This window comes from Protopterus annectens, chromosome 13.part0 (genome assembly GCF_019279795.1).
Source record: "Protopterus annectens isolate FY-2018-M chromosome 13.part0, PAN1.0, whole genome shotgun sequence".
NCBI lineage: Eukaryota > Metazoa > Chordata > Ceratodontiformes > Protopteridae > Protopterus > Protopterus annectens.
In genome coordinates, this window is record NC_056747.1 from 408,495,411 (window position 1) to 408,517,141 (window position 21,731).

Consider the following 21,731-nt stretch of genomic DNA (forward strand, 5'->3'; position numbering starts at 1 on the left):
GGCCGAAATGTATGGTATGAGGTGTAGCCTGGTAGTGCTGGGGTGCTCTCTGGAGCCTTAAACCAGGTTTCTGTTACTGCACATGTATCGATTTTCTCCATACTGAGGAGTGCCTCAAGTGCATGCATTTTGAGGTTTAGACTTCTGGCATTGAGTAGCATTACCCTCAGTTTTTTGTTACTTGTGCTATTTACGGCGGTGGGTTTGTCTTTTGAGCCTTGCCTAAAAAAGGCACTATGGGGGTGGCAAGAGGCTTGGCAAGTATTCGAAAGCCTAAGGGTGACAGGTGCAAGCCATCTCTAGCAAAGCAGGGTGGCTTGTCGAGCATGTCATCCCAGGCGGACAGACACTGGATCTCCTTTGAATGACACCAGAAACTTAGCCAATTGTTGAAATCGAGAATTTTTTCTTTATATCATGGTATCATTCTTGGTGAGGGCAGGATGCTACTCAGGGTCATACTGGCCTGGGCTACGTGATCAGAGAGCTCTTCCATGTCTCTTTTCATGTAGTCCAGGGAGGTACGGCTCTGGTCATTCACACCAACATGGACAATGACAGAGTCATATTGGTACTTGTTCTGGAGTGACCTGAGTGCTTGTGTTATGTGGCGGATCCTGGTACCCGACATGTAGCTAACAGTAACCTTATCCTTATTCAGCCTAGTGAGTGGGACGTCAGTGTGCCTGACTATAGAGTCACCTACTACTAGTATGTTGGGTATGTTATTTTGTCTTAAGGGCTGTGATTGCATGGCACACTGGTTTTGTGAAGTATGTGTTTCATGGTTTGTGTTGGGGGGTTGGAGGTTGCTTAGATGTTTGCTTTGGAGGTCTCTGTTGGTTTAGCAGATTTTTATTTAGAGCCTCCGAGTATGTTTCCATGTATTTATGTGTGTTTTTTGCCAGTTCTGGTTTAATGGGTCTATGTAAGACTGGTGGTGTGATGCAAGTATTTCCCTTCTCCTCTTGACTGTCTGATCCAGTCTTGGGTTGAGAGAGCTTAGCCTCTAGTTTGGCTGTATAACTGCATCTCTCCCATGTATTAGTGTTTGGTGGTAGGGAGGAAGGGGTTGTCTGTGTACATGAGGCAGTTGTAACATTGCCTCAAAATGCCCAGATTCAGCAGTTGGATTGGAGAGTACACCGGAAACTGCCCTTTGGACATGCCTGGATAGGTACAGTGAACTGTTTTACTGGATGGCTGGTAAGGTCGAATACAGTGCCTTGTCCTTCTGTACGGTACAGGAGGGTCTAGTGCTAGGGTTTATAAATGCTTTCTATAAGTTTAGAGCAAGTGCTGGGCTGAGAAATGAATGGCTTGAGTGCTTAAGTTGAAGGTTTGTCTAGTTCCAAGGGAAAAATTGAAGAGGAGACTTTGTGGAGCCGGGAATAGTTTTACCCTAGCTAGCCGGCGCGCAAAACCGGGCAAATACGGTATTTATAGCAGGGAAATGAAAGAGATAGAAATTAGCCCAAAATGGCCAATAAACTACTAATGTCTGGGCTGAAACCACTCCTCCAGGAACAGATAGGCTGCTCAAAGCTCCCCTCTCTCACAGGTGAACAGAAAAACTTCCTTTTATCCAAGTAAGGTATGTGCAAACACAGAGATTTGTAACACAGCCAAGAATTCAGCACTAACCTAAAAACTGGACTATACTAGCTTAGAAAGGCAGGAAACAAGTGTGTATATATATATATATATATATATATATATATATATATATATATATATATATATATATTTATTTATTTATTTATTTTTTCAGAAAATAAAGCAGATACACAAAAAAAAAAAACAGTTTAAAAGCACAGAAAAGGATACTTATTGTTATATATCGCAGATCAGAGTTCTAGTCAATGCCCCCAGTAATAAAGTAGGAAGAAACACAAATACAGTAAAAGCAGATAAATAACGTGCAATTTATATATATATATATATATATATATATATATATATATATATATATATATATATATATATAAACCAATAGAAAATGAACAAACTGATTTAAACAAGTTATCCAATTAACCAGAAAAAAGCTCAAAACTGAGCCCTGTTCCAGAGGTCTTCATTCATACAAGTTCTAACTGCACACCCCTGCTTACTAGGGTGCAGGGGAACCTTCTCCAAAAAAAAGATGGCCTGGATCAGTGGCTCAAGTTATACAAACAAAGCTAGATTCAGCAGGCCTGAATCTGGTCTATGCTACAGCAACAAGGCACACCAATTTCAGAAAGAAACAGTTGAAATAAGCAGTCACAATAAGCCTGTGACCAGAAATTCTCAGCTCAGAAGGGCAGAATCCAACCTCTCCTCCCACAAGAGTGCAGACCACAAACCTTCTTAATGTAGAATAACTGGCATGAAGCCCAAGTGATTAAGCCAGAACTAATACACTTTTAGAATAGCAGACACTGGGCCTTCAGCCAGCAATTCCCAGCTTAGAAGGATGTAAGCTACCTGTCCTACCACAACAGTGCAGACCACAAACCTTCTTAATGTAAAACAGCCTGTATGAAGCCCAAGTGCTTAAACCAAAAGACTTAGAATAACAGTTACAATTTAATCAGGCTACAACCAAGCAGTAATAAATGCAGCAGAATAAATAAAACAGAGTACTTATGGAAACACAAATACGGTAAAAGCAAATGAACAAAGTGCAAAAAAAAAATTTTTTTAAGTGCAAGGAGAGAGGAAGGAAGAACCTAAGTGGGCTGGCCTTCTCAAATCTTCTCTCTATATTAAGTAGAGTGAACACTAGACTCAGAATATGATCCCACTGTACTCGGTTAACTGAGCAAATGAGACCCAGGAGGAGTGTTCTAATACAGACTTACAGAAGGGGCAGGCAATTCCAGAGCCACCAGCACAGGAACAGGGAGGGTGGGGAACCAAATGCAGAGAGAGGCACAGCACACTGTTCAGAAACACACAATTATGAAACAAAAAAATGAAAATACAGTACTTTTAAAACTGCAAGTTTGTACTTAACAGAAGACTAAAATTCACTACTGCAAGTTTCACTTGGCTTCAGCTTGTAATGCAGATGTTTGTAGTCAAGCAATCTCTCAGGAGTCGAGCATAAAATAGCTTAAAAAAAGATAGAAGTGGGATTATAGCAGAGTGATATAAGGAAATATTTGTATGGTTATACTGGGACCACAGTGTGAGAGAGAACAATAATAAAGAGGTGACTAAGGACTGTGTTAGGGGAAGTCGATGAAGAGTAGGTAAAGGGATTTAGAGACCCTAAAGCTAATAGTATGGAGCCACCTAATAGGCAGGTGGGGCACTTGGATGCATTAATAGTATGGAGCCATCTAGAGGGCAGTGGGCTACTTACATGCGAGCACACTACTGGGGATTCCTATGAAGCAAGGCAGAAAAGCCAAGTCAAAAGATGGTGCCTTTCTACATCAGGCTTTTTGATACCTCTCTAATTAAGCAGGAGTGGGAGGGGGAGACACAAAGTAATGCAAGGTTGTGAATCAGAAAAACTGGACTAAGCCAGCTGCTAAAAAGAAAACAGGAAAACCAAGCTAAGCTAATTCCAGGTCAGTGTGGTGCAGTATTTTTGTAATAACTACAAATGTTATGTTACTAATCTAGCACAGAGTGGTGAAAAGGACCACCACTTCTGCAGGGAAAAACAAAAGTATGGGCTGCAGGTACACAGGTAAACTTTTTCCAAGAGAACGTAGTTTTAAGTAATTGACCTAGGAGTACTATAGGAAGAGAGAAATGGGGGGGGGGACCAGTACTGCGCACGCGTACAGTGAAAGGGGAAACAATATTCAGTTTGGAAGACAGATTAAATACAACTCTAACACATACAAGTGTAGCTAAAAGCACTTTACTATTCCACCGACGCAGGGTCTCACAGTGCAGGGCAACGAGACAACCTTGGGTTGATTGGAGGTTGGCCAAGACACAGTATGTAAATTTTGCTGAGGGGACTGGAAGTAAAAAGGAAAAGGAGGTAAATATTAGGTCTGAAGTTTTAAAACACTCTGATTACCAAGTAACTAAGATAGAGAATGCAGTGGAGGAGCAGCATACCTTGTGAAAGCACAAGTCTATGAGCAACACAAAATGCAAGGATAGCAGAGAAAAAACAAAAAGGTAACTGCAGTTAATACCAAGCTATTATAACATACACTACACTATTATGTATTGTTATGAAGACAAAAATAGCAACTACTAAGCTGCTAAACACTATTTAGCATTCTCCACTAAAAGTCAGGAACAACAGTGGTATGCTACAGAAGTACAAGTAAGTTCTAAGATGCTACACACAATTTAATATTCTGCACTAAAAGTCAGTAATCACTGGTGTGCTACAGAAACAAGTAATTACTAAGATACTACATTCTCCAGCTAACAGTCAAAAATAATAGTGATGTTATGCAGATACACAGAGTCAGATGAATCCCTCGGAGGTTACAATAACTCCTACTCTAATTGCCAAACATGTTACTAATCTAAAAGTACACGTAGCAGGTGACAGTATTCACATCATTGAATAAAGCAGCATTTCACCTGTTATTTAAAGTCACAATATGCTATAAATACAATTCTATACTGGTACAACAAAAACACTCATATGCAGGGCAAATAGAGTAAAGAAAAAAATAACAAAAACGCTCTTGAAATGCAACTCCAGAAAACAAGTGACCAGATAGAGCTGTTACCAACCAGAAATATGCATGACAAAAAATACATACCATGTGTGAAACTTCTCAAAAATAGCAGTAAGAGTCACAAACAAAAACAATACCAGGTAGTACTTACATGCGAGCACACTACTGGGGATTCCTATGAAGCAAGGCAGAAAAGCTAAGTCAAAAGATGGTGCCTTTCTACATCAGGCTTTTTGATACCTCTGTAATTAAGCAGGAGTGGGAGGGGAGGTGTGCAGGTTCAAGGTGGGGGAGGGAGTAGACACAAAGTAATGCAAGGTTGTGAGTCAGAAAAACTGGACTAAGCCAGCTGCTAAAAAGAAAACAGGAAAACCAAGCTAAGTTAATTCCAGGTCAGTGTGGTGCAGTATTTTCTTAATAACTACAAACGTTATGCTACTAATCTAGTACAAAGTGGTGAAAAGGACCACCACTTCTGCAGGGAAAAACAAAAGAAGTATGGGCTGAAAGTACATAGGTAAACTATTTCCAAGAGGAAGTAGTTTTAAGTAATTGACCTAGGAGTACTATAGGAAGAGAGAAATGGGGGGGGGGGGGCAGTAGTGTGCACGCGTACAGTGAAAGGGGAAACAGTCTTCAGTTTGGAGGACAGATTAACTACAACTCTAACATACACTAGTGTAGCTGAAAGCATTTAGTGTTCCACCGACGCAGGGTCTCACAGTGTAGGGCAATGAGACAGCCTTGGGTTGATTGGAGGTTGGCCAAGACACAGGATGTAACTTTTGCTGAGAGGAACTAGTGCAGCTGAAAGCACTTTAGTGTTCCACTGACGCAGGGTCTCACAGTGCAGGGCAAAGAGACAGCCTTGGGTTGATTGGAGGTTGGCCAAGACACAGGATGTAACTTTTGCTGAGGGGAACTAGTGTAACTGAAAGCACTTTAGTGTTCCACCAATGCAGGGTCTCACAGTGCAGGGCAACGAGACAGCCTTGGGTTGATTGGAGGTTGGCCAAGACACAGGATGTAACTTTTGCTGAGGGGAACTAGTGTAGCTGAAAGCACTTTAGTGTTCCACCGACGCAGGGTCTCACAGTGCAGGGCAACGAGACAGCCTTGGATTGATTGGAGGTTGGCCAAGACACAGGATGTAACTTTTGCTGAGGGGAACTACTGTAGCTGAAAGTACTTTTAGTGTTCCATCGACTTTGTTTTTTTTTTGTTGTTTTTTATTATAATAACTTAGCAACAGTGTATTTTAATATCTCAATTATAACATGTTAGTACAAACACACCAAAGTTGTAAAAAAGATCTAGCAACATATTTTCTAATAGATAAACATGACTTACTTCACTTGGGCCAACCACTAATATATTTGCTTTGAACATTGCTTTTACAAAGTTAACAGATGTATACCAAAACCACCAGTTTCAGGAATAAATACAAAACACAAGCTGGTGTAATTGCATATGGAGTCCTCTGAAGTTACACATGGGTGGCCACCGTGGTGCAGCGGTTAGCGTTGTCACCTCACAGCAAGAGGTTCTCTGGTTCGATCCTTGGCTGGGGTGCCTTCTGTGCAGAGTCTGCATGTTCTCCCTGTGGTCGCATGGGTTTCCTCTGGGTACTCCGCTTTCCTCCCACACCCCAAAGACATGCTGTAGGTGGTTTGGACACTCTAAATCGGTCCTAGGTGTGAGTGTGTGCATGTGTGTGCCTTCTGTGGAAGGTTGGGTGCCGGGCTGTCAACTCGACACCGTAAAACTCCACTGCCAATCATGAGCGGACAGGTGTTCTGCTGTGGCTACCCCTAACCGGGAAAAGCCAAAAGAAGAAGAAGAAGAAGTAATCTGAAGTTACACACTTCCCTTGTACACCTGAGCAAATTCAAACTCCAATCTCACTGACTACTACTACTTAGCATCATGTGAATTTCCAAGGCGAAGACAAATACAACTTCTTATAAACTATCTTGATGCCAGATAAGGAAACCATACAGGCACCAAAATACATAGCTACAGTTCTTCCTTACTCATGTGCTAAATGTAACCCTAACCCTAACTCAACCTTGAACCCTAACACTAACCCTAACCATACTGTTGATCCTAGCACTAAACAATCCTATCCCCAACTCTAAACAAGACACACATCTTACACTATCCATGTCCCCAACCCTAAGTCTAACCCTAAAAACTACATACACCTTACACTAACCTGATCCTATCCCTAATGCTAATAATAAAACACACATACACACACACACACACAGTCACATTCGTATACTAGACAACTTCAAAAGTCACGATGAGTGGAATTCAGTAAATTGTGTGAAATGGTAAATCAAGACTGAAAATTGGGGCATACCTGTTAAAATAGGTACATCATGCACAGTAAATTAGGCCTGAAATAGGAACATTCTTCCAAATTGAGGACAGCTGAGAGGTTTGTCTTTGGCTGAGTTTCCAAATTACCTTTAGGTTTGTGCATTCATACCTCCAGATTTTTACAGAATGTCCAGATTTTTCCCTCTTATTTTTGGTCTCTTCCTCATGACATTTCTGGTAAATTATTGAGGATTGACATCACTATATAATGACATACATTTGAGTTTCAAATTTCATATCCTTAAGGGTTTACTATCAAAATCTCACAATTCACTTGCACGATTGTTCACTTATGAGACCCGAAATGTCGTAAAATCTAATTGCCAAATGGTTACATAACCGAAGGTTGGAATTAAGGAAAGTCGACAACTCAGGAATGTCAGCTTTACCGAAACTACCTGCACTTCCAGTTATGTGCTATGAATGTTTTGCAAGGGGGCAAGACCCCCTGCACCCCCACACCTCCTGCTACTTATATATATAAACTCCGAGATCGCACTACAGTGAAGGAAAGGGTAAATTTCCCAGTCCCCACTGTAGTGAGATCTCCATTCAAAATAACGAATCCACAAGAGTGAATGCATACTAGCATTCACTGTTGTGGATTCAAACATTTACAAATCGATGTTAGAACACCTTGGAAGAGTGCCTTTCGACTTTCAAAGGTTGTGTAATTGGTTTATGACATGTGGATGGTAAACCACCCTTAAGAAAATGCTTGCCTGTTGAAAATGTTATAAAATCGCTATGTAAAAAAAAAAAAAAAAAAAAAGAAATCGCATGCATTCATTGATTTATTTATTTATTTTATTTATTTATATTTGTTTACCAGGATAGTGGACTGATCAATACTGACAAATTTCAGGCTCACCCTGGATGAAATGCAAACATTTCACAAACAAAAAATACAGAAATGTAATCAATAACAAAATAGTTCAGAAAAATTACATGGAAAAAAATGTGTATATACATTCCAGTGAACTAACACAGTGCTATATACAATCAAGCAAAGTGTAATGTACAATATATACATTAGTTTCTAAAGTGGCCCAATCTTCAGTGAATCTTGAGAGAGGAGAAGAGACTTGGAAAGAAGATAGGTTAGGTGATATGTCCTGTGTTGAAGCAGGAGCTTTTGACTTGGGTGAAGAAGTGTTTTTTGAGTTGCATTCTGAGTTTGGAATAAGTGTTGATTTCCATTGCCGATGGGAAGAGCTTGCAAAAGAGTAGATGCCTGAGACAAGAGCTCATGTGTAGTGCTGTAAAGTTTCTAGGGGTAATAGAAGTTGGTGTGGCTTATCAGTAGTGTCTCAGGTTGTACGAAGAGTTTTTTTTCATGACGTCTAACTGCAAGGGAAGTAAATGCATAGCCAGCCTTAGGCACAGGCCAACTAGGTGGCTGCCTAGGGCGCCACTCTAGTAGGGGTGCTATTCCAGTATTTATTTGTTTATTTATTTATTTTAGTAAAGAAATGGTCTCTTTAAAATGTGTTGAATGAATAGAGGAAAAACTGATGAGTAAGACATACTGTGAGAAAAATAAAGAATAAAAGTAATCTGAATGGTGTAGTTAAACAAGGATGGGGGCACCGGGTGGTGTGGGTGTGTGTGTGCTATGGATCCCTTTTCCCTAGGACACCTGTTGACTAAAGTCCATCCCTGAGTAAATGTGTGGAGTTGGAGTAATTTGTAGAATTGGGATCCTAAAATTAGGTTATATCTTTGTTTTATGAGTAGCCATTTGGCTTTTTCTGTGGTGACAGAGTGATGCACAGAGGTGAGTTTGTAATGAATCAGCAGATGATGTTAGAGATAGTCTGGAGTATGGTAATGATTTTCTTGTAAGAAACTTCTCTGTCTGGAAGATTTTCAGTCCATATATCTGATTACGTTGGTTTGGACATGTGCTGAGAAGGGATGCGGAGTATATTGGGAAAAAGATGCTAAGGATGAAGCTACCAGGTAACAGGAAAAGAGGAAGGCCTAAGATAAGGTTTATGGATGTGGTGAGAGAGGACATGTAGGTGGATGGTGTGACAGAGCAAGATGCAGAGGACAGGAAGAAATGGAAACAGGTGATCTGCTGTGGTGACCCCTAACGGGAACAGCCGAAAGAAGATGATGATATCTCTAGTTAATCACTGTATATTAATCAGATCAGACAATAGTAGTAGAAGTAGTGATCTTAAACTCATCTTAAGTAAAAAAAAAAATATAATAATAAAAAATATGTAATTGTACAGAATTACTAAGTATTCGAAAGTAATCCAAGCTAGGCAGGCAGTCTGTTTCCAGTTGAAAATCCTTAATTAAGTACACAGACAAGCGATCCAAGTAAAACAAAAATAGAGTAATAGTTTCCTCACAAGCTTTCTAAATATATATATATATACATTTTATAAGGCAATAAACCACTCCCTTGCCTGATAAAAAGTAATATATATATATATATATATATATATATTTAGAAAGCTTGTGAGAAACTACTCTATTTTTTATGATCGCTTGTCTGTGTACTTAATAAAGGATTTTTGACTGGAGACTGCCTGCCTTGCTTGGTTTACTTTCAAATACTTAGTAATTCTGTACAATTATAGGTTCATATGTTCATAGATTAATACTAAGCTAACTGGCCTTGCGAGCCATTTTTTAAGCCTAACCAATTATCCCTTGTGAGACTCAAACCCTGCACCTTGTGTTTGTAAGGCAAACACCTTAACCATTAGGCCACCTTCCCAAATCTTATATAAAATAATTATATATTTTTTTATCTTTTTTTGACTTAAGACGAGTTTAAGTTCGCTACTTCTACTACTGTTGTCTGATCTTATTAATATACAGTGATGAACTAGAGATATATGGACTGAAAATCTTCCACACAGAGAGTTTCTTACACTGTTTTGTTTTAGGACCCACTACACTTGTTCAGTGGTTTGTTTTGAGACTTTGGGAATACCACGGAGATTATTTGTTTTTTTGTAATGTTTTTTCTTGGAGGCAGAAGCAAAAATTGTAAGCCCATATTCAAGTTGAGAAAGATGAACTCCTTTGCCAATGGCTGCTATAGCTGGCTGGGAAAGAAAAGGGGAGTTCTTTTTGGCTCAGAAGAGAAGATAGTTTATTTTGGTTTGCACTTTGTCTATGTGGAAATAGATGTTTATTGACTGTTCAAGCCACAGTCCCAGTTATTTGAAGGTGTGGGTTGTCTTTACGCATGGTTGTGTAGGTCAAATATAATTAGTCAGGTGCTTGGTAAATTTTCTGTAGAGTTCCAAAAAGCATAGGTTTGTGCTTGGTGGGCTTAAGTAGTTTATGGATTATGAGCTATAGATGGCAGTCATGTAAGTCTGACTTCAGTTGGCACTGAATGTTGGTTTGAGAGTGACCTGATCTGTAAATGACCATGTCATCAGCATGCAGATGGTGGAGGACACAATAAAGTTTGTTAATGAATATGGCGAGGAGGAGGGGGGCAAGAACTGATCATGTATGCCAATGCAAAACCTATTATTCTATCAACTTTCTAAATTTATATGAGCAATATTTAAAAACTGTCCCTGATTTTGGGCCTTTGTTCCTCCTTTATATTTAGCTTTGTCCAGATTTCTTGTGCTTAGAAGGTGGAAGTCATGGTGTGCGAGTATGAGCTAGAGTAAGAGGAATGAAAGACTGAATGAGTAAGTAAGTGAAAGAATAAATGAATGGCATGTAGTAAATGGAGAAGCATTTTTTTTTAATATGTTGAAATCATGTCTCTTTTGGCAGGGTCCAGCAGTAACCCTTCACAAGGACTATTGGCAGGTACAGATTTTCGCAGTATGTGTAGATTTCTGCCTCATATTTTTGGTCCGTTGTCTATAAAATTGTGTTTTTCTAACAAATTAGTGGCAAATGATTAAAGATTGAAGTTAGAAAATAATGACAGACATTTGAGTTTCATACTTCATATCATTCAGAAAAAAATCATGCTAATGAAAAGCCTGTTATTTTCTAAGTTTGTAAGAGCAAAATTTAAAAACTGTCCCTGTTTTGGGGCCTTTGTCCCACTTTTACTTATGGCTTTGTCCAGACTTCTGGTATGGCGGGTGGTAAGAGGGGAGAAAGCGACAGAACGAATCTGGAGAATACGACGTAAAACTGTGTTTACTTTCTCCACAGGAGTCTACGAAACAGCAGTAGCCAATAAGAAGGTGTATTTGCTTTCGCCTTGGAAACGCAGACGACGCTAAATTGTAGTAGTTTGCGGAATTAGAGTCAGATTTTGTTCAGGTGTACAAGGAAAGTGTGTCATTACAGACGACTCCATATGCATTTACGTTACTCTGTGCATTATATGATTTCCTGAAGCTGGCGGACGGTTTTGGTATACTTATGTTCACTTTGTAAAAGCGATGTTCAAGGCAAAAATATTAGTGGTTGGCCCAAGTGAAGTAAGTCACGTTTATCTTTTAGAAAAGACGTTGCTGAATAAGGATGCCTGCGTTTGTACTAACATATTGTAGTGGAGAGATTAAAATACAGTTGCTTTTCCTTTCAGCGCAGCTGCTTTGGGTTTGCAGTTTTATCAATTGGACTGATTGATTTGAATACCGGAGATAATATTTTCAAAAGTTACCTTTTTTGGGGGTTGGGGGGTCGTTCGCCTGCTTTAGCAGTAGAGGTATCTGAGCCATTTCCAGGGCAAATTCCACCTTAGTTTTCATCCACAGCAGAGGTTTATAACCTAAGGATGAGAATTGTAGGTTACAAAAGAACAACAACAGTAATAACGGATATTTGCCTATAGTATGGGAACAATTTAAAACAATTCTTAAAATATGCAAGCAAGACAGTAGATTAAAGTATGTCAAACATTTAGATTGTTGATAATGGTGCTGCAGCTGCATTGTAGTATTTAATTTATTTATTTTTTCTAGTGCTCTTGTCTTGGTGAGGGGTGAAGAGATGGCAAGCTGAACAGTACAGTGCAGCTCAGGTTTCCCTGCCTCCCATCAGCAGTCCACAACTCTTCATTCGAGATCCCCAGGTGTTCCCACGCAAGTTGAGAGACAAATAGTATCTCAATGTCCTGAGTCTGCCTTGGGCGCTCCTCCCAGTGGTGTGCCTAATATGTGGAGAGAGATCCTCACGTGATACTTGGAGCGCCTCAGTTGAGTCTCTCAACATGAAAGAGCAGAGGCTGTATGTACAGATATGCCCCGTTTGCTAACACCATCACTGTTTCACAGAGAAGGAGTCTGTCAGTGCTGCATATTAACCTAATTTTTGCTGTAGCCATGCTATCATTCTTTAAATTTGTTACCACTAGGGGGAGTGTGTAAAGACATAGTCTGGTCAGTGTAAAGAGAGCTTAGATGTATGGTTTGGTTTTGCTTCTCCACTATGGTCTAGTAAATCTCCTGCAGTACTGCTAAAGCTACATCCATCTGCTGAATCCCATGAACAAGACCCCAAGGTATTTAAACTCCTCCACTTGAGGTAGATGTTTCCCTCCCCAGGTTCTTGGTTCAAGACTTGAAGATGCTAAGGTTCATCTGAACCACTTTGGGCATTGTATTAAAACACTACCCCACCAGGGCGGCCGCGGTGGTGCAGCGGTTAGCGTTGCTGCCTCACAGCAAGAGGTTCTCCGGTTTGATCCTTGCCTGGGGTGCCTTCTGTGCAGTGTCTGCATGTCCTCCCGGTGGTCGCGTGGGTTTTCTCTGGGTGCTCTGGTTTCCTCCCACATCTCAAGGACATGCTGTAGGTGGATTGGACACTAAACTGGCCCTGTGTGTGCCCTTTCTGTGGAAAGGTGGGCGCCAGGCTGGCAACTTTGGCACCATAAAAACTCCACTGCCAATCATGAGCGGACAGATATCCGTGGTGGTGACCCTTAACTGGGAAAAGCCTAAAGAAGAAGATTAAAACATTACCCCGCCCTGATTTTCATGCAGTAGTGGGTGTGGCCTACATGATTGACAGGGCTGAGTGACCAGCCATGCAGATTATACAGTGACATGGTGAATCTCAATTGTGAATATTCACTGACCGTTTTTAACATAGGCTTCATGCTTTTTATATTACCTTTAATTAGTTACAATATGTAAAACAGAGATTAAATAAACGTGTCCTCATTTTCTACATTTATAAGTGCACCGTCAAAAGCATAGCATGTCCTGGGTGTCTGACTTGCTTTGTCACTTTGTACTTAACCACATACTGTGTTGTAGGGTAAGAAGCGGGTCAGAAGGGCAGTATGTACACAGTATCCACAAGTTCCCGTTTTGCAGTCCATACACATAACCTGTGCACTCCTGCCTTTCTTTATTATAATGTTTGCAATAATTGCTTTTGCATGGGGTCAAGCCCCCCCCTGCACTCCCCACACCTTTCTTTAAACATTTTTTTTCTGGAGATAAAGTAACAAGCAATATTCTGAGGCAGTGGGTCAATAAATAAATGCAATAAAAAAGACCTCACAGAAAGGTCGCCACCCGCACCCCACATCTTTGCAGAAAAGGAATTTTAAGTCTGTGTAATAGATTTTATACATGCAGCATTTTATGTGTTCGCCCCCTCCCCTTTAAAGAATTGCAATTCTCAGTGTTGTCTAAATGCAGCATATTCTGTGTTTGTTGTAATGGGTAAAAATCTGTTTGGATCGGTATACCATTTATTAAGTACACGTTCTGCCAAATTATTTAGTCTAACATGTAATGTATCGAAGCTTTTGATCAATGGAAATTGGAAATCCTGGTACCAGCAAATAAGGGAGAAAAGGCTTTGTACTGAAATAATTACAAAGTTTAGCATACTCATTTTTGTGAGGATGGTTTTCTCAAGTTTATTCAAAGCAGTTTTCAAAATAAATTCATGCGTAGAGTGCTGGGTGGTCCTTGCTACTGCGCATCTGGTGGTGTAATGTTCTAATACAAAACCCCACATTGGGCTTCACAGTCAGTTGTGAATTGCTCCAGTATATGCTAGAGACACGGCCGGCCTTAGGCATAGGCAAACTAGGCGACCGCCTAGGGCGCCGTACAGGCCAGCCTCAGAAAGGGCGCTACTTTTAACTATTTATTTATTTTAATTAATAAAATTCCTCTCGCTCGGCTCCCTGTTCAGGAAGCCTGATCCATAGCGGGAGAGGGGTGAGTGCCCTCCCACTTACTTACAGCTGCAGGTTGGCTTGGAAAAAAAAAAAATTACGGTACACGAGTCTGTTACCTTAAGGAGCCCAGCCCTGACGCACAACCTTCAACGAAGGTACGCCCCTTCATGCATGTCTCCACACAGAAGACGCTTTAGCTGAGAATCAAATGGGACTACGTCTTACTGTGCGGTGAAAACGCTACTGCAGCACCACCACTGCAGTATGAAAAGCTCATTCAGTTTGTTTGTGTCTTTCGGCTTATTAGGGGTCGCCCCAGCAGAACTCTGGTCCGCTAATGATTGGTAGTGGATTTTTATGTGCCGGTTACCTGCCTGCCGCACAACCTTCAATGAAGGTACGCCCCTTCAAGCATGTAGTCTTTAAAAAGAATGGGGGAAAGCATATAAATGGAAAAAAATGTGTTGCCTATGAATCGTGAAAAGGACACAATGACAAAATGAAATAAAAGAAATAACACCAAATGTTTGCCACAACACTGTATCCTGGCATTCACTCCACGAGCTGTGCCTTTTTAAATTTCACTGGAAACTGATTAGACAAAACACCATTCTGTCTTATAAAGAACACTAGTCCACCAAAAATATGCAGAATGCATTCCCTGCATCTTTAAAAAGGAGGGGGAGAGTACACAATGGAGATAAACACAGTGTTACCTCTGAATCATGATGAGAAGAGAAACAAAAATGCAGTTTGGTTATGAGAAACAGTATCATACTGAGATTATAGACTGGAAAACTGCAGTGTGTGTGTACAAAAAAATTATAGTATACTAATATAATGGGTACTAGGTACAGAATACATCAATGGAAAGTAGAAAAAGGTAAAGGTGAAAAAAAGTATCCAGCTAATGCAAAAAAATCTAATCTTTATATGAAAATAAAGAGTTTTTATAGAGGTAATCTTTGGAAAAATTCTCTGTTAAAGAAGCTGTGAAATATAAAACATATTGAATAAGGTTGTGTCGTGTATGTTATGAAGAAGAGAGAATGTCACAGAATGTAAAAGAGTACTGTGGCAAAAAAATTATATGTACTCTTGATATGTCTGCATTTGTATTTGGACATGACAGAGATATGAAAAAATAATGAAGTGGTTAGTGTAGATACGTTGATTTTCATATGACCTGACATATACAGAAAGTAAGATATACTTAAGTCTTGTATAACAAAAAGCAGGAATTGAAAATTATACTGAATGTCATAAAATGATGGTTGCAGATTAAAGGTTGTAGAGAGTAAATTATTATAAGACTACAAACACAGTGTACTGTGTTGATGCTATGTAATTCTGCATATATTTTGTATTTATTGTGCATACTTCAGGTATTATAAATAACATGTCTACCTTTGTCATTAAGTATCTTGGGATCTTTTACATCCATCTGGGCTACCATCAACTTAGTTAAACAGAATCCAGGGAATATTGTCTGGATCAATGTAACTGGAATCCATGGTACGATTCTCGGCTGGGGTGCCATCTGTGTGAAGTCCGCCTGCCCTTCTGTGTTCGTATGGGTTCCCTCCTGGTGCTCCGGGTTCCTTCCATATTCCCAAGACATGCTGTAGATGTAGCGGACATTCTAAATTGGCCCTAGGTGTGCATGTGTGTGTGTGTGTGTGTGTGTGTGTGTGTGTGTGTGTGTGTGTGTGTGTGTGTGTGTGCGTGTATAATGTAAACTTGGTGGTTCCGTTTGGCTCTGTATGAGAGAGAAAAGTGCATGGCTGTGTTGTATGAGAGAGTAGAGTAGGACTGTGTGGAATTTAAATTAGTTGTTAGTAGCTGTATGAAAGAGAAGGTGTGTGTCTGTGTGTTGCTATGTGAGAGAGTAGTTGTGTGTGTGTGTGTGTGTGTGTGTGTGTGTGTGTGTGTGTGTGTGTGTGTGTGTGTGTGTGTGTGTGTGTGTGTGTGTGTGTGTAGCATACCTTTTCAAGTGCCTGGATTTAGCATTATAGTTTTTGTCTGTTTCTCATAAAGTTTGTGGTTTTCTGGCAAGTCTAGGAGGACTGTAGTCACAAACTTATATGTATATGAGTTTTAAACTTTGCATCCTCCACAAAATACATGCTAATACAAATACTGTTATTCTTTTAACTTTCTAAGTTAAAAAGAGCACTACTTCAAACTGTCCCTATTTTCTAGCCATTGCATCCATGTTATTTTAGGCTTTGTGCAGATTTTTTGCACAAAGAGGTTGAGAAATATGCAGATCTTTCAGCTGTACAGATGTTTGCAGAATGTCCAAATTCTTGCCTCATATTTTTAGCCTATTCCTCATAAAATGTGTGGTTTTCTGGAAAATCCCTAAAGACTGAAATAAATAAATGTCATACATTTGAGTTTCAGTCTTCATTTCCTTTAGACAATGCCTGCCAAGATAAATGCTGTTATTCTAGCAACTCTTTAAGTCTATAAGAGCAATATTTATAATCTGTTCTTTTGGAGCCCTTGCCACCCCCCCCCCCCAATATTTTGGGCTTTGACGAGCTCTCTTGTGCTTAGAAGTTGAGAGGTATGGAGGCATTGTATGTAATGCCCTAGATGCCAATTATTTGGTGCATTTTAAGGTGAGGTAGTGGTTCTGCATTCCCGAGTGTGTCTTCCTTTGCTTAAGATGCCTAGTGACTGAACTTATTGTTTTCTCAGTCATTCCCTATTGTAGTATTACCAGCTTTTTTATGTAACAGGCAATTAATTCTTAAAGGGCAGCAAGCACTGAATTTGTAGATGAAACACTGAAATATAAAGTTGCTTGCCAGTAACGGCCTCTTCATTGGTTACGAATCTCTTTAATGTGGAATTATTCAAATGAAATTTACTTCTGCAGAGATTGTGCTTACTGACTTATACTGATGGATTGTAATGATAGAAGTCTTGAGTGGCCTTTTATGGTTAAAATATTATGAAATGGGCAGTTATTTCATTATTGGGAAATGCATTGTTTTATTGCTTACTGGAAAAATGTTCAAAACTACAAATTTAAAGCACAAAGCTACAAATTCAAAACACGCACTAACAAATGGTGCCTTGTTGTACAGGGAATTTGAAAGCAGTGTGTTTTACACTCCTGAGTGTGTCTCCTTTGTATGAGATATCTAGTAACTATGAACTTCTCAGTTTTAGTCATTTCCTTTTGCAATATTACCAGTTTATCACATTTTTAATTGTAATATAGGCAATTCTTCAAGGGCAACCTACAATTAATTTGTAGATGAAGCATTGAGGTGTAAAAGTTGTTTGCCAGTAGCAACCTCTTCTTTAGTTGCATGTTTCTTTAATGTGGAATTATTCAAATGATTTTACTTCTGCAAGATTGTGCGTTGAGTGATATTGGTGGATTGTAATGAGACATCTACCCTTTTATGGTTGAAATTTTCTGAACTGAATAGTGTTGTCATTATTGATTTTTATACATAATTTCATTGTTTATTAAAAAAATGTTAAACTGCAATTTAAAACACTTTCTAACAAGTGGCAGTAGTATTATACAAGGAATATAATTTACTATAATCAGGAAGGTGAATCAAAGAATGAATACATGCATGCATGCATGGCCCTAAAAATGTGTGCAAGGAGTCTATTTTGAAAACAGCCCAAAGATAAACTTAATGGCCAGATGCATTTTCTATGAATGTGGGTTTTCATGCCATTTCAATGGCAGAGAAGTTTAATGCCTATGCTAAGTCTGTTTTCATTGCGAGATTGTATTGTTTAGCAAATGGCTATCTGTGTTTGTGCTATTCTTACTTAAGCTACTGTACAGAGGGAGGAGAGAGGTTGCTATTTTACTTTCACTGAGCTGTAAGACTCACTCGCCTACCCCAAAGTAAATTAAACTGTAAGTTAAGCAACCCTTTGAAACAAGGCACATGGTCTTCTATTTTTTGAGGACATGACTTTTATAGTAAAATATGTGTGAAGGAGCAACAGATAAAGCAGGTTTATTAAAGGAAAATTCCACCGTCCTTCACTTGCAGCTTAACTACATTATAAGATATCTTTTTTTTTTCCCTATGCATTTAAATAATTGAAGGAAAAGACTGAAGTGGCCTTCTTGGAGAGTGGCCTACCTGTGGGTGTGACTTATAGGGTTGTACATTAGTATGGAGTGGGTGGGGCTTAAGGGGCGCTGGAGTACTACTTCGCCTAGGGTGCCATTTCAGCTAAGACCGGCCCTGGCTAGAGACGCCAGTTACCTTGAAGCTAGTACCATGCCATCTACAATTAACAAAACTATATTCTTAAATCACCAGACTGGATACAGTTCAAATGGCTGCATCTTGATACCTTACCCATAAGTCATAAACTGGCAATATTTGCTCACTCTTCCTTGCAAAAATGCTCCAAATCTGTCAGATTACGAGAGCATCCCTTGTGCCCAGCCTTCTGCAGGTCACCTCACAAACTTTCTATTGGATTTAGGTCTGGGCTCTGGCTGGGCCATTCCAAAACTTTAATTTTCTTCTGGTGAAGCCATTTTTTTGTTGATTTGGATGTATGCTTGGGGTCATTGTTCTGTTGAACTGTGAAATTCCTCTTCAGCTTTCTAGCAGAAGCCTGAAGGTTTTGGGCCAAAAGTGACTGGTATTTAGTAAGGTGTTTTTTGTAGTTGGGCAGTAACTGTCGTCTTGCGACAGGACCCGAGTGATTTTCACGTTGTAGGTGGATATGTCCATCACAACGATGCCTGCCCCTTTGTCTGCTTTGATAATTTTGATACCGGGGTTATTGGACAGGGAGGAGAGGGCTGTTTTTTCTCCCCTTGTGAGATTGTGGCTCTTTTGAAGTTGTTTGTTGTTAAAGATGCCCCTGACTTCGTGTTCGCATACTTTGGAGAAAATGTTGAGGTTTGTGTTCAGAGGGGGGTTCCACAGACTTTCTTTTGAGTACTGTTTGCACTGCCTCTCTCTCTTCGCTGTCTATCGTATTTGGGGAGGGGGGGGTTTGAGTGCGTGGATTCTGTCATCATGGTGCCAATGTATAGGGTCAGCGTGGTGGGAGCTAAATCCGCTTCTTTGACTATTTGCCCCATGTCCGCCTAAGTACTAGTGGCTTTGGAGGCTGTCTGTAATTTCTCTGATTCTGCTGGAGGGAGATGCTGGTGGTTTCTGTGGGTGGGTTTGGTTGGGACTTCCGTGAGAGGTCCTGGCTGGACACGTGTGGAGGGAAGTTCCCTCTGGTGTCCGATATCTGTTTCTGGTGGGGTATGGGCTTGGTTCCATGGTACCTTTATTGCATGCATCAAGTTTCAATCCACTTTTGTTAAAAAAATATTTGCATTAATAACATTTACGTACACATTGCTTTCACATGCCTTTTTGCTGAGAACTCTATCCAATGCATTTACATTAACCATCATATCGGATGCAGTTTCATTAATAACAACAACACTATCATATGTTGTTAACAGTTATGCATCTTCGGATGCAGTTGTTTTTATCTGCTTCTGTGTTGAATGCTTGCTATTGAGTCCTGTGGCTGCATTACTGCCTTTGCCCGCTTTTTTAAGCAGCTCTATACGAGTGTTTTTATTGGCTAAAAGGCTGTCATTACCATGAGTGTATTCAACGTGCGTGATACTTTTCGTATTTGCCGCCGCGTTGCTGATCTTAGCATGGTTGTTGCTACCCGTGGCTTGCAGTGGAAAATTGTCATTAGCAAGCTCTTCAGAATTGGCAGCAGTCATTGCATTATAAGCATCATCATACTTTTCAGTATATGCAACAGTTTGTAAATTGATATTATTGTAAATACTGGTATTACGGTGGCAATAGTTGTTGGAACTGCTGCGTTTTCTTTTCCTTTGCTCTGACTGGTACGTGGCATTTCAATAGGTGGCGGAATTGTTGCAGTGCTGGCAGCTAGCTGTTCTGCTCACATTTATTTATGTTGAGCTTTGTGTGGGTGTCTGCTGTGCAGGCAGGTAAGACAGAGGAATTAATAGAATGCGTTACGCTACTATTCGTTAGACAAGTAAAACATACATTTGGGTTACCCCTTGCTGGTTGCTGTCTAGTGTTGTTTTCAACGTTAAAGTCATATATATTAGAGTCACTGTAGACACTGTTGGTATTAGCGTTTTGGGGGGGTTACTTCTTCTGTTTCTGTTTCACTCCGTGGGTCGAAGCAATTGCTGTCTGTTTTTTTGCTGTGGCAGATGTGCCTCAAGTTTAACTTGCGGCAATATAGTTTTAAATCTAGGACTACCTCCCTGATGTTGGCTCGTAGGGAGGGGATGAAACTGAGTCCCTTTTTTAGCCGCTCCTTTTCTGCTGTCCCAAGGGGGTGCTTGCTCAGGTTGAACACAGTGTCCTCTGTTGGTGTGAGCCTTGGGTAGTCCTGTGGTCGTACGGTGCTTAGTAAGGCTGGTTGCGTTGGCTCCTGGTCGGTCTGGAGGACCTGGTTGTCATTTCTCTGTTCGCTTGGCCTCTGCTCTGACCTCTGTCTCGACTTCAGCCTCTCTGGGACCCTCCCCTGTGGGGGTTTGTCTCCCCCGAGTCTGTGCTTAAGCCTAAAAAAAGGCTGCTGCTGGTTTTAGGTTGGGTCCCTGTTGTGGTCTGTTGATCTCTTGGGGCCTTGGGCCATTGTGGTTTTGGGCAGGTGTTCGTGTGGTTTGTGCTGCCCTGGTTGTGGCCTCCTCGTGGTTGGAGCTGGCGTTCTTGGTTGGGGTTTTCCTTGGAGGGTCCACATTGTGTGGTGGCGTTCCACGTGGTGTGGATGCGTTGTGGTGGTTTTGCGGTTCAGGGAATCGATGGTGATCCCTGTGGTAGGTCCTCCTCTGTTCCGTTTTGTTGGTTCAGTCGGTTCTCGTGTTGGGGCTACTTGGGTTGAGTGGGTACGGCCTTTCCTCTTGGTATTGTGCCCAGTCTCTCTCGAGCTTTTTCTTAAGGATAATCTGGGCTGTGTGTTTCACCAGTCTGCTGTTGATATTTAGCAGTTCGTCGCTTAGACGTGGGAAAGTGGGATGTTGACTGATAGTGTCGTACATCCCTTTTATTTGCTCATACAGTTCATTTAGTTTGTTGCCATTGTGATTAATGAGCACTTGGATGACTTGAAGACCGACGTCATTGTAGATTTTGTACAGAGTTTTGCATGTGTCTTCGGTCTCGTTGATTCCGTTTGGGAATTTGTAGACTCTTGAGACCGTTTGGTACTATGTTGTCCTCTTTGCATTTCTCCAGGTAGAAATTGTCAAGTTCTACTCTCCTATGAGTGGAGAGCAGTCTCTCTAGTTTTTGTGTCAGAAATCTGCAGTCATTAAGGGTAAGTCTGGGTTCATTTACCGTGTGTTCCTGGCCTGCGTTGGGTTGGGGCATTGGTCCTGGCTGGGCTCGAGATGGCAGAAGGGGTTGTTGTTTCTCCGATCCAGTAGTTGGTTGAGCAGGTCCGGGCTGGGTATGTTACTTTTGGTCCTGACCGTTTGTTTGCCGGGTCTTTCAGTGGTTGGGTTTTGTGTCCTGGGCCGGTTCTGTAGTCCCAGGTCTCTCCGGATGTTTTTGGCGATCGCTGATGATTGGGATAGTGTTCTTGCCAGGGTGTCGAGG

The 21,731-nt window shown here is 40.6% G+C and overlaps 1 protein-coding gene across 2 annotated transcripts in view; it reads left to right on the plus strand.

The window, feature by feature from the left end:
- The first annotated feature begins 11,219 nt into the window (after positions 1-11,219).
- IFT22 (intraflagellar transport 22) overlaps positions 11,220-21,731 on the plus strand; it is a 279,140-nt gene continuing 268,628 nt past the window's right edge. For both annotated transcript variants that reach the window (XM_044054036.1, XM_044054037.1), the window contains exon 1: positions 11,220-11,461. In XM_044054036.1, the coding sequence (XP_043909971.1) occupies positions 11,423-11,461 (39 nt within the window). In that variant the 5' untranslated portion in view covers positions 11,220-11,422. The remainder of the gene's footprint in view (positions 11,462-21,731) is intronic.